This window comes from Amaranthus tricolor, chromosome 13 (assembly GCF_026212465.1).
Source record: "Amaranthus tricolor cultivar Red isolate AtriRed21 chromosome 13, ASM2621246v1, whole genome shotgun sequence".
NCBI lineage: Eukaryota > Viridiplantae > Streptophyta > Magnoliopsida > Caryophyllales > Amaranthaceae > Amaranthus > Amaranthus tricolor.
In genome coordinates, this window is record NC_080059.1 from 7,503,396 (window position 1) to 7,517,289 (window position 13,894).

Sequence of the window (13,894 nt, forward strand, 5' to 3'; positions counted from 1 at the left end):
TTCATAATTAATATATTTATATATTGTTAAAAGAATCTAATTACATCTTCATTATATATTCTCATATAAACACATAAGATGTTAATTAAATGTCATTAAGTACAACACTATTCATAAAATGATTTCCATTTACTTTTTTTGAATTATAGTTTTCATAAACTTAAATCAACCTTAACTAATAACTTTGTAGAAAAAAGAGTGAGAAATCTAAGATACTTATGGTGTGTTATCACCTATCAAGGGATGCATCGCAAGCTACATAAGAACAACTTGGTGCATCAAGTCTTCTACGTCAAGGGATGTAAACAAATCCTAACTCCATGTCTTAGGTCATAACCTTTAGGACTAGGACAGGGGTGTGCTAAGTTCAACTCTCGGATCTCTTAACACTTGGGTCGTACTATAAACTTTATCATCAAACGTAAATTAAGTTCTAAAACATAGGAGAAAACCAGACTCAACCAAAATACAAGGCTTGTTGAGTGAAGCACATAGGCGTAATTTCAATGTAAAATAAGCCAAAAGTTCAGCACGTAATCAATGGTATCAGAACGGGTTAAGCCAACTGGTGTTAGACTCAATTAAGGGACATTGGTGACGTTTGTTGCGACAAAATTATAGCATAGTCAACAAATTAAGGCATGTTGAGCATCGCAAGGAGTTGATGATGGTTAACAAAGACAAAGAAAGCATGGTATAATCGAAGGGCAAAGGTGTAACCCGTACGAGTAAGAAATCGTCCAACTCACAAGATTAAAATTGCTTAGGGGGGCATGACAGACTAAGGTAAGAAGATCGAGGTTGACGAGTTCGACATTGAGTGGCTCACGGACAAAATGGCCGCAATGGAGACCAACGATCGAGAACTTGGTCAACGTGTAATGTGTAAAGACACCTAAGTCAAATTGATTGAGGCCAAGGAAGGGTTCCAAAGCATAGTCAACAAGATGGCTAACGTCTTACGTTTATAGATAACACAACTCAAATGAACATTTGAGAGTTAGCACAAGTCCATGCAAGAGAGCATGAAATCTATCAAGAGCGATATTGCCTTGTGTAAGGTCACATTGCTAATATAGCATTAATGCGTGAGCGACCAAGAATCAGCCAAAATAAGAGGTTAAACATGACTTAAAAATTCTCGACACTTTCCTATGGAGCATCAAAAGGTATTTTATGTAAAATTGGACTCTAAATTTGATGATGATGATGATGATAGATATTTAAGGTTTTGATTAAATCAAATTTTTGATAAAGGGAGAAAAAAGAAACCGAAAATGGTGAAAAATTAAATAAATACGTGCTTCTAAATGTTAGTGTTTTGGTTTATTTTTTATCTTAATTTTTCTTTATTTTTTTATATGGGGCGGTCCAAAATTAGATATTCTCTTTCAGAAACCGTCTCTCCTAATAATATGTGTAAAATGATTATGTTATATATAAGTATAAATTGAGTCCAAATAGATATTAAATAGGCTTAGACCCAAATCCATTTATTTTTTATAGCCGAATCTAAATATTAGGTGTCAAAAATTTTGACCAAACACTTAAATTAAATGTTAGTCCAATAGAATGTTAGAACTTATAATCGTCCTTAATTGACGCTAAGAAATAAATAGTAAACACAATTAAATACAAACTTTAATTTAAAACAATCTCATTATAAAAACTTTTAAATTAGATTAAATAGTTGAACTAAATTAATTAAAATATCTTTTAATTAGTATTATTATGAGAATGAAACGATTCTGATATATTAATTGTTCTTCGATTGGAGAAGTGAGTACATACAAAAATGGATGCACTAATAAAACTTGGAGTATTTTAAAAGTGGTTGTTTCCCATACTTCTCTCTATTTTTATACATCTTTCTCTCTCTTGGAAACCTCATCATAGTTCATTTCTTACATCTTTTATGAGTTATTATCATTTATCACCACTAAATTCTTTGACTAAGTCATCATTTTCAGCTTCTTCAACCTCATTTCTTATTTATTGCAGCAGATATCTTCTCAAAACCCCCCTTTCTCTCTCCTCCCCAATGGTATCCTAGAATAATTAACCCGTCCTTAACTTTAATAATAATACTTCAAATTATTATTATTAAAAACTAAGAATCATGGGAGGAAATGGAAAATTCTTAAAATTAAAATTTTCATTTCACAGAAACTCACCTTCACGTTCTTCTACTCCTCCACCGGAGTATATCTGCCCGATTTGCAATTCCCTTATTTCTGATCCTGTTATTATCGGGTCGGGTCATACTTTCGACCGTCTTTGTGTTGAGATTTGTGAAGCTTATAATTTCACCCCGAATCTTCCAGATGGTACCCGAGCCGATTTCTCTACTAAAATCTCTAACTTAGCTCTTAGGTCAACTATCCTTAATTGGTGCTCCAAAAACTATGTCGCTTTGCCTGAGAAAAAGGATAAGGTAGCCATTGAGAGGTTGGTAATTGAGATGCTCGAGAACGAGGAGAGAGAAAATGGTGGGACTCGCAATTTGATTCGGCCATCAGAAAGGTTTCTTATTGACGCCGTTAAAGAGAAGCCTGACCCAGATGTTTCTCATGCTGTAACTGAGTTGGCTCACCGTGTTAAACCGTTTGACTCATCAACGAGTTCGGAGGAATCGGTGATTGCTGCTGCGAGTCCGCTTACGCCGCTTCCGTTCACGACTCGTCCTGCTTGTTGGTCTCCGTTTCAAAGTTCATCATCAGAGATTGTTTCTGACGATGCGATGAACCCTAACTCTGATAATTTCGTGATCTCCGAAGACGATGAATTCATCGCAAAATTCAAGAGTAGTGATCCTTATGATCAGGAACAGGCTGCGATTTTGTTGAGAAAAGCGACAAGAACTGATGAAAGTGCGCGAATTTCTTTGTGTACTCCGCGATTACTAACGGCGCTTGGATCGCTTTTAGTTTCCAGTTACGAGAAAGTTCAAATCAACGCCATAGCTGCTCTGGTAAATCTCTCGCTTGAAAAATCGAACAAAATCAAGATTGTACGAGCAGGAATTGTTCCAACAGTGATAAATTTATTAAAAGGAAGATTACCTGAAACACAAGAACACGCAGCAGGATTAATTTTCTCTTTATCATTAGAAGAGAAGAATCGAACCGCAATCGGAGTTCTCGGCGCTTTATCGCCATTGTTACACTGTTTGTTAAGGTCAGAATCAGAGCGAACTCGGAGTGACGCGGCACTTGCACTTTACCATCTTTCATTAGATCATAGCAACCGATCCAAACTCGTGAAGCAACTCAACGCCGTTCCACCGCTTTTAATGGTGTTAAGACAAGAAAAAGAATCGATCTCCGGAAGAGTATTACTGGTATTGTATCAATTAGCGGCGAGTTCAGAAGGAAAAGCGGCGATGTTGGACGGAAATGCAGTGGAGCATTTGATATGGATTTTGAGGAAAGAGAAAGACGAGTTTGAATCTGAGTCAACTCGGGAGAACTGTGTTGCCGCGCTATACGCATTGAGTCATGGGAGTATGAGGTTCAAGGCGTTGGCGAAGGAGGCGAGAGCGGTGGAGGTTTTGAAAAAGGTGGAAGAGAACGGCAGTGAGCGGGCCAAGGAGAAGGCGAGACGGATACTAGTGACGTTGAAAGGGAGGAGGGAAAGTGAAGATGGGCTTGGGGAGGGCATTGATTGGGAAGCGCTTCTTGAATCGGATGGTGGGTTGGCTCGGACTGGGAACCGAGTTGCTGGTGGTCCTGGTAAAACGACGGAGTTTTGACTGTTGACTTTTATAGTTTTTTTGTCTTATGATTTTGTTTGGATGTACAGGGTGTAATTATTGTGGGGTGTTAGTCAAGGATAATGTTTTTTGGAATTTAATTTATATAATTAATTGATCTACTTTATATGTACATTGGTCGATTATGTATATGCTCCTTTTTATTTTTATGAATATTATTTTTTACTATTCTAGTTAAAACAAAATGCGACAAGGCATTACAAAGATTAAGGATAGCTTACACATAGATATATCATTTTAAAAGTGTCATTGTTATATTTACTTATTTAGTGAATTTTACTATAGAAGATATTGATTAGGGTTTAGAAAGAAATTAAAACAATAAATCATACTCATAGAGCAAGATTCGATTGAAAAGCCTTTGACTTACAAAAGGCCTACAAGAAAAACAAAATAAGATAAGACAACAAGACAATGCAATATAAAAATTAAGGCTAATAGTATAACCAATAGAATATAAGAGCAATCATAAAGATGGAACAATAAAAAGGTCATAGGTGACAATCTAAAGTCCAGGACACATATACGACATCTCTAACTAGTTGTATCCCTAGTTAAGTCTTCAGAAAGATGTTACTTGCTCAATCATGTTGTTCCGAATTTGTTTCTTTGACGTCTTCTTAGGCCTACCACAACTTCTCATTGCATCAATTGTGATGATTTCCGTCTTTCTCACATGCGCATTGAAAAGCTTGCTTTGCACATGTCCAAAAACCATCTCAATCTAGTTTCACGGATATTTACAAAGATAAGTGCAGCCCTAGCATCTTTCTCAAAACCCCATTTCAATTTTATTCATTCAAATGTATGCACACTTCCATTTTAACATTTATATCTTTGTTACATCGATTTTATGCTCTTATATTTTCTTTTAACTTAACAACAATATGTCCCATATAATACGGTGAATCGAATTGTAATTCAATGGAATCTACATTTACAATAAGCTTTTTAAAATACAGAATCCGCATGAGTTTTCTAATTAATTTTCAAAATCATTGCAAAATTGTCTCACTAAGCATGTTGTTTTATGTTGATACCTACCGGTATTTGGTTTGTGAGCTAATTGAGTAATATGACTAGAAAGGTTGTTGAGTAGTATTTAAATCATAAATAAAATAAGAAGGTATAAGTTTGGTTTGTGATTGTGATTAAAAAAACATGAGTTTGTTACCAAATATCAAATATAGCAAATAATAGTAATATACAATGCCTATTATTTTTATGGTATGTTTTATGCTATTTAATTAACTATTTTGTTTCAGTATTTTTAATTGTATATAATAAAAATGTGTAAAAGTTAATATTATAAAACTATGTAATAAAATAAATGAGTTGAAATATACTAACATGGGTGCTTAAATAATACGAATAAGAAATATATGCACAACTAATTTTAATAGCATAAAAAAAGCTAAAATAAAGAGTATTTTTGAGAAATATTTTTATTTTATAACATATTTCAATTTTCAACTATATTTGTACTTTTCACCTTTTTAACATACAACTTAATTTTTAATATCTTTAATTATACGTAACTAAAAATTGATATTAATAAAATAGACATTATGACGAATCAAAAAAATTCTCACATAAATATATGTTATATTATAAATTAAAAAAAATACAAATTAAAACATATTGGTGAACAATACCAAAATTACAAATATAGCTAAAATTTTGAGACAAATAAAGTATTAATTAAATAAGACTCAATTAACCATATATTTTATAGTAGTAAAATATTATTGGATAAACAATGTTAAATGTACAAATTTAATAAGTTATAAAAACTGGGCGTAATTAAAAATGTATAGAAGATAAAGTAAGAAGATAGAAGAAGGAATTAATGATGATGAATGGCGACAATGAGACATCGAATTAAGAAATCCAACATTTCTTCCCAGTTAAGATTTCTTGTTCTTATTTGTTGACTTCTTCAATCCATCTGTCTTCACAGCTCTCTCTATATTGGAAGTATTTTTACAGTGACGCATGATGTAAAATTGTACTCCCTCTATTCATGGCTTTTGCAATAGTATATTACGTGTCACCGTTATTTGTTTTCTCTTGATTTTAAATCAGATTTTGTATTTATATTTTTTATATAATTGTAAATTATTTTTAAATTTCGATCAAATCAAATTCAATTGCAAAGTTATATACATTTTAAATTTTCAGATCTGTTTTGAACACCTCTAAATACATATAAGCTAAAATAGAGAATGTGTTCTCCCTTTTCTACCAGTAGTTTTGTGAGATTTGAATTAAAAACTTTAACATCAAAAATTGTAATGTGGTAAATTTTAATGGGATAAATAAATACTACTTCCTTCTATATTTTATGGGAAGTACGAATAATTTGTAAATAAGATGAAGATATACATTGATTATATGTATGTCAATTAAAAAAATAGTGTGACTCTTGGGAAAAATTAAAATTATAGTGAACCTATATAAGCACACGCGTAGGAAAGCTTGGGGAATGAGATCAGTTGACTTAATTTATATTTAAAATTTTTTTAACAGATATTAATATTTTTAAAAATATATAATAATTATTTAGTTTAAAAAAAAGGTAAATATTTTTGATATATTTTAGACTATATCAATATTTCTTGAAATTTTTTATTAATAGGATATTTTAAATTGCTTGTTAAAACTACAAAATCAAACAAAAATAGCTAAAAAATTTTAATTTAAAATCAACCATGTCAAGGACAATTATTAGAAGGAAGTTTGGTTAGGTCATATACTTTTGTTATGTAGTTATTATTTATTTGTATTGAATTCTTTTACAGAGACAAAAAATAAAATTTATACTTCTATAAAATTGATTTTAATATTTAATTTTTAACTTTAAATTTTATATCTTAATTAATATTCCTATCAAATTTAGATTTATCGCTAATAAGACCCACATAGAAGAAAAACTTTGCAAAACTTGGACAAAAGAAGTAGTGTATCTATTTTTTCATTTTCTCCGATCTATCATACTTGCTACATTTGACTTTTTACGCAGTTCAATATGTTATTTTGTTTATTTATATGTTGAGTTATACAAATCTAAAAATTATAAAAAGTTAATAATTATAAAAATATGTGATTAGACGATACAAACAAGATCTCAGTTGACTTTTATTTTACTATGACATTACTCAGTAATATATAGTATATAAAAATTACAAGTGGACTTGAAGTTTGAAATGTTTAGATGCTGTTTGGGGGAGTTGTATTGATTCAGTTTGAAGTCAGTGACTGTAATTCTCTTTGAAGTTTCAAATCAGTGACTTGTAGACTTGTTTGTTTGAATCATTTTAATAACGTGATTTTGTCAGATTCATTACGCTAATTACATCTTTGTATTCAATCTCCAATATTGAATTATTCAATGGTTAGAACTTAGAATATCTTGCTCCCTCCTCTTATAATCAACTACTTGTCACCTTTATTTTAAGTGGCGGGTATTCATTTGTATATTATAGGGGTCAAATTTAATATCTAAACAAAAAATATAGGATCATGTAGGTTTCAACATCTTTTCTTAAAAATTATAATCTTAATTATTAGAACACATTTTTTTATTCTAAAATAAATATAATATTTTAGTTTTATAAAATGATCTAAAAATTTTCAAGGGACAACCCTTTTGGGACATAAAAATATCTAACCTTTGACTTTTTTAATTCTTAATATCTTTAATTATACTTGGTTAAAAAATTGATATCAATAAAATCTATATTGAAACATATGAAATTAAATTCCACTATGTTCTTAACTTTTAGATTAAAACTAAAATATAAATTAAAAGTGATTGATAAATAATAATAAAAAATTAAAAATTTTATCGGAATTGGGGAGTATAATTTTTAGTCAAATTTTTTATTCTATAATAGGCGTAATCAACAAGTTAACTTCAATGTTAAGCAGATGTATGCATTTAGTATTTTATAAATTTTGAGCTTATCTCAAACAAGGAGATTAGCTCCACAACAATTCTCATGTATTATTTTTGATGCTGTGTAATTGTTTTATTCTCAGTAACCTTATTAATTTATTATATAACTTATTTATAGATATTAAAAATTCATATTATTATTATAATTGTGCCAATAGGAATAGATCTAAGAAAAATAAAGAATCCCTATATTTAAATTTAAATGGAAAAGAGAATTAAACTAGAATTGAAGTATCAAATCCTTGCCATTCTACGTAATAAGCCAGATAATTGTAAAAATATTTCTTGATAATTGTAATTGTACTTTCATCTCAAAAAAATTGTAATTGTAATTGTACTTGTCACGCAAATTCCTTATTTATTATTTTAACACGTTGGTATATGCTAAAATATATTACGTTGGTAAATTCCTATTTGTTTGCTTTAAGTTTTTCATTTTTTTTTTAAATTTTAACAGAAAAAAATTTAAATTTGATTTTTAATGTATATATTGAAGACAAATTATATATATTTATAAGACATCTTATTAGATTTATCTTGATATAAAGAATTTTAATACATAATTCTTATAATTTTTTATAATTCGTACTTATCGATATATGCGTACGTAACAAAGTAAATAGACAAATTAAAAGGACAAAGTAATTAAAGGCGGAAAATAACCTATTGTAGATTTAGAAAATTCATTGATTTTCATCTCCTTCAAAATTAACCTAAACCCAAAAGCAACAATGCAGAAAACCCCAAAAAGGAAGCAAATTTCGTCCAAAGACAATACGAGATCACCCTCAAAAAAGTCAAATACATCTAATAAATCAATCAAAACCAAGAACCCTAAATTACTTTCCACAGAACCATACCCATTACATCCAAGACCAACTCCAGAAGAATGTTTGATCGTAAGAGATGAACTCTTAGAATTGGATGGCTTCCCTGAAGAATTTATTAAGTATCGTATTGAGAGACAAAATTCCAAGCTTAATTCTTCAAATTCACTTAATGGGTCTGTAAATTCAGAGGGTTTAGTTGATAAATTGAGTGTTTTGGATGGTTTAGTGAGCACTATTCTCTCACAGAATACTACTGATATCAACTCCCAAAGGGCTTTTGCTTCTCTTAAAGCTGTATTTCCCACTTGGGAACTTGTAAGTTTCATTTTTCCTGATGGTCTAACTTTTTGAGCTATCCATTATATGTGTTTTATGTAATTATGGATTCAAATTTTGATTTATTTGATTTTCCTTCAATGTTTTGGAACGATGATTTAACTTAAATTTATAGTTTGACAAATAAAAAATTTTAAATTTAAATTTAAGTTCAATTCATTATTATTATAAAAGTGATTAAAAATAAGGACTTGAGAATAATTTTTCAAAATTTCTTCATTAAATAATTAAAATTACTTATCATTTTTAATTTTTTATTAATAATTTCATAATTAAAATCTATAATTTAAAATAAAATATCCGTTCCCAAACACAGCTTTAGCCAATCTAAGCCCAAGTCATTTAATTCACAAGCCCTTTTAATTTTGAACTATGTAAGTTATATTGTAACACGTAACCTATAAAAATTGTTCGACTAACCCTATACTAGGCATCCTGAATTTGACATTTTTTTGGTAATGATTTTAGTTTTCTACTTTTGAGTCTCTAGTGCTGCTGTATCTTGGTTGAATCATGCCCTTGTTTAAAGTTGGTATGCAATGCTGTTTCTCACTTCTCACATATGCATCTCCAAAATGTGTGGATTTAGTGTTAGCTGATTATGTTGGTTCCAAATGTGTTATTCTGAGTGCTGATTATGATTGATTACTTTTGGCTCACACACATTCAATGGTTCTAGCTTCTATGATTGAGCTTTTTTTTTATGTGAGGATTTGGTTCTTCTAGTTGGATTATTGATAAAATGTTCATTGTCCTTACAACTCGTTTGGTAGTGGTAATGGAAATTTGTAAACAAAACAATTTTGTGATCAAAGTTTAATACCATGGGAATGACATGGAATTTTGGATGAAATTTTACATTATAAATCACGCCCATTACTATTATTTAATATGACTAATCAAGCGGGCCGTTAAATGTTTAGTGCCTTGAGGAAATGCTTGATCTTTAGCCCTTGTGTTTATTTGAAAATGGTAGTTAGTGCTGGCCAAGTTTTTCGATTTGGAGATTCCTGAGGTTTGAAAAACAAAATCTTGATCACATTTGAGAAGGTCAAATTGGGTTGTACAGATGAGTGTACCGAAAGGTTAGGAGAAAGGTGGGTTTCATTTCATCACAGCTGTTTTGAGATGAGCGGGAGTAGTTTAGTAGGATTGACTCGTGATCCGTAAGAAAAAGCCAGTGTTTGTTCCTCACCCTTGGTTAAACTGTAAACCAATCGGCCAGTTCAAGTGTAACATTTTCAATATTAGCGTTTCCATTTTTCAAACAGGATTGTTACTTTTTAGTTGGTGTCTTTATAGTCTAAATTTGGTTTTTATGTCTATTTAGGTCCTTGCTGCTGAACAAAAGTTATTAGAGAATGCCATCAAATGCGGAGGTTTAGCTCCAACTAAAGCCGCTTGTATTAGAAACATCTTGGGTTGCCTCAAGGAGAGGAGTGGAAAGTTGTGCTTGGAGTATTTGCGCGACTTATCCATTGAAGAAATCAAGTCCGAGCTCTCTTCTTTCAAAGGAATCGGACCTAAAACTGTGAGTTTTCTTTGTTCATTACATGTGTTTTGGTACGATGGATGAATTTTGCCTTTGGAAGATCTTGGATAAACGTGTCTCGACTTTAGCGTTCGAGCTCATTTATTAGGCATTTTTGATCGAGTGCTTATAAGTTTAAAGACATTGAATAGGGATGTGAACATGTTTATATCATTCATTAGAGATAACTATTGTATGCTGTGAAAACTGGATAGAGTGACATATATTCTTCTGGCGTTTCTCGATGGGGTCAAATATTTATTGTTCTTTAGTTTTGGATTATAATGGGCTAATGTAAAATGACTAGTTAAATTATGTGCACTTTTTATTTAGTGGAGTTGCATATAATGTTGCTACTTGCTAACAAGGGTCAATTTGACACAACTTATTTATTTATTTATATAATGTTGCTACTTGCATACGTGTGAGTGTGACCTTTTAAACTCCGCTAAGGTGAGTCTATTTGGAAGCCACCTAATGGTGTTGGGGTAATGGGATGTTGCATCTAGAGGTGTCCATTCGGGTAATCGGTTCAATTTCGGATTAGGTGTTTTGGGTTGATTCAAAATCGTATCTTGTGTCAACATTAGTTTTCCATGATTTAAAAGTCATTTTGAAGTCGGGTCAAAGTCGAATTCGGTTACAATGTCAGGTAAATATCTAGTCCATTTTGAACACCTCTAGTTGCTTGATTGCATCTCTTTTGGTGTTTTGAATCATCTACATTGGTTGATTCTTTCAAGCAAAATCGGTCATGAATGCTTGAAACGCAGTCATGTGTGATTGTTTAGCATTTAATTTGTGAAATTTGTTTCAGGTCGCTTGTGTTCTTATGTTTCATCTGCAACAAGATGACTTTCCGGTAGACACACATGTAAGCACATTCTTTTGTTTGCTTAATAAACGACCATCACATGTTTGAAAGATCATCTAAATGAATATGTACACATGCAGGTTCTGCAGATAGCAACTACTCTGGGTTGGGTACCCGAAGGAGCTGATGCAAAGAAGACTTATCTTCACCTAAACCAAAGAATCCCAAATGAGTTGAAATTTGACCTCAACTGCCTGCTATTTACACATGGTAAGATTTGCAACAGATGTTCTACAAAAGTGGGAAAGCAAGAGAAGAAAGAATCAGTCAATAAGCCCTGCCCTTTACTAAATCACTGTAAGAAGTCTGATTGATTCAAAGGGCATGTGAATTGGTAACATCCTTAGTTATAGCTGTATATTCTATTCACTTTATGATAAGCGAAGATAACGGAAATTCGGGTTAAAATTCGGGTTAGTATAGGTATATGCGTCCTTACCACTTGGTCGCCTGATTGGCAGTGGCGAATTTAGAACAAAATCATATGACGTCGATAATATTTTTAAAATGTGTTTAAGGAGGTTTGAACCTAGCTTAATGCATTTACATAGCAAAATTTCGACCAACTTAATAAGATTATATATTAGTATTTATAGGTATTAATTTCATACTTAACTTGAATGGTTTCAGTTGACATCATTGCCAACCCCAAAATTCGGGTTAATGTGTGATCGTCCTTTGCACGCATAAGGGTCATATCCTAAGGAGTGGAACTTTCAAGGGTGGGACAAATATTGGTAGATCATAATGGGAAATTTGGAATATATGGAATTATGAATGGCTGCTTAGAGTCACTTTCTGATCAATCAATTTTGAGTATACCAAATGATCTTTAAACATCTATACTATATTTCTATTGAACCTTGTTTTAAATTTGTTGACCTCTTAAAAGCCAGATTTCCTTTCTTCCAAAAAGTTTACTTTTTGGAAACTTTTGCTTTTATTTCAATAGTGTCTTTCTCAGTTGGAACAAGTATCGTCTTTCTCAGGCTAGATTCTAGAATTAAATCTCACATATTTTCTTTTTTTCTTAGCCTACCTGACAATTGTGTGACGTACTCACGCAAGAGGCCATTAGGCCAATAATCAAGAATATGAGCCACACATCTTTAATTAATAAGTATTTTTCTTAGACTTAACAAAGTTGATAAAGGTGAGTATCAAGTCTCTTTCATGTTTGTCCCAAAGAACAAAAGGCAAAAAGTGGTTTGATAAACTTTATGAATGATTGGAGGTTAACAAAGAAAATTACATTTGAAGTATATCATAATCTATTTATGCAACTTGTGACTTTGTAAGTGACAATCCTCTCCTTTTGTCTTTCACGGTTCATTTATGTTGGTTTGATTTGTCACAACTCTTTAAGATAAAACATGATCTAGGGATGATAATATGGGCAAGTTCGCTGATATCCCCTTTTTATATTTATATCGATTTTATGGCGTATAAAATTTTCATGCCTACATCTATCTACCTGTTATTCAATTGGATCAATGTATACTCATTATGACTATATCTACATCATTTTAAACTGCCTTATTTCTACCCTATACTATCATATCTCAATTTCAAACAAATATGATTTTCTTTTCTATTAAACCGTTAACAAATGAAAATTAAAACTTTGGTTAATTGGACAAGTTTATGGATTTTGTCTTAGAACTTAAAAGCTAATAAATAATTCAATACAAAATATATTGATTGTTTTAAAACTAGCTAATTAGTCACAGAAAAAGCTGATTTAAAAATTATTTACTAAACAACTACAACACAAAAAGTGCTTAAAAGTTGGATTTGATTCAATTCATCTTCCACGAGTGAACTAGTGGCTGAACATTGCGAAGGCACATTGGGGTCTGATAAGGGTCTCGACCCCTGCAATCCATTCTTACAATTTACTCTCGTGACTCAATTTTAGCAATTTTTGTTATGTACTGCTAGTATTGTTATAAGATTAGTAAAATAATGGTGGTTCAATATTAAATGAAGTCATGATAATGCTGCAACAATTTTGTTATTTTTTTTTATTTTGTCATACTTTTTACTGTAAATAAATTTATAGCTCAAGCTTATTCGTTATATTACAAAAAAAAATGGATAATTTTTTTCATAATAATTTTACTTTATATAAATTTATTTTTAACTTTTATTTTCTGACTTCACTTTTATTTTATTGCTAAACATCATAGATAAAAGTTTATCATCTTATAAAAGCAAAAGCAAAAGTTAAGGCATTAAGGGGATGGTGTTTTAAAATTATAATACGTCTTGTTAAGCTAACATTTTTTAACAAAGAAAAAGTTGGTGAATCCAAAGTATGGCATTTGTAGAGATAAAAGATGTGTTTATTATTCTGCTTTATTCTTTATAAAGGTTGTGGGAGAAATGCAACAAATTGTTTCCTCATATCTTTATCTTTTGCGCCTTTTCTATCCTTTCTTTTGCGTTTCTGGCCGCCAAAGATCTCAATTTACTTATGTTTTGTTTGTGCTTTTCAACAAAGTAAAGTTAAAAATGAACATTTAGTCCTTACTATTTAGCCCAACTGTCTCATTTGACTTTTCATACTTGCCGAGACAATATTTTAACACTT

General features: G+C 30.9%; 2 protein-coding genes across 2 annotated transcripts; both read left to right on the forward strand.

The window, feature by feature from the left end:
• The first annotated feature begins 1,825 nt into the window (after nt 1-1,825).
• On the forward strand, nt 1,826-3,957 carry LOC130798655 (U-box domain-containing protein 38-like). Its single transcript, XM_057661732.1, has one exon. It carries the CDS (start codon nt 2,120-2,122, stop codon nt 3,749-3,751), a length of 1,632 nt encoding a protein of 543 aa, XP_057517715.1. The 5' UTR covers nt 1,826-2,119; the 3' UTR covers nt 3,752-3,957.
• Nucleotides 3,958-8,396: 4,439 nt separating this feature from the next.
• Nucleotides 8,397-11,888, forward strand: LOC130798656 (putative DNA glycosylase At3g47830). Its single transcript, XM_057661733.1, has 4 exons — nt 8,397-8,875; nt 10,227-10,427; nt 11,245-11,301; nt 11,382-11,888. The coding sequence occupies exons 1-4, from the start codon at nt 8,462-8,464 to the stop codon at nt 11,613-11,615; spliced, it is 906 nt and encodes a 301-aa protein (XP_057517716.1). The 5' UTR covers nt 8,397-8,461; the 3' UTR covers nt 11,616-11,888.
• Nucleotides 11,889-13,894: the final 2,006 nt, after the last annotated feature.

Coding starts and splice junctions, on each gene's coding strand:
- LOC130798656 (XM_057661733.1), top strand. CDS start 8,462: ATGCAGAAAACCCCAAAAAGGAAGCAAATTTCGTCCAAAGACAATACG. Junction 8,876..10,226: donor TATTTCCCACTTGGGAACTT/GTAAGTTTCATT, acceptor ATGTCTATTTAG/GTCCTTGCTGCTGAACAAAA. Junction 10,428..11,244: donor AAGGAATCGGACCTAAAACT/GTGAGTTTTCTT, acceptor AATTTGTTTCAG/GTCGCTTGTGTTCTTATGTT.
- LOC130798655 (XM_057661732.1), top strand. CDS start 2,120: ATGGGAGGAAATGGAAAATTCTTAAAATTAAAATTTTCATTTCACAGA.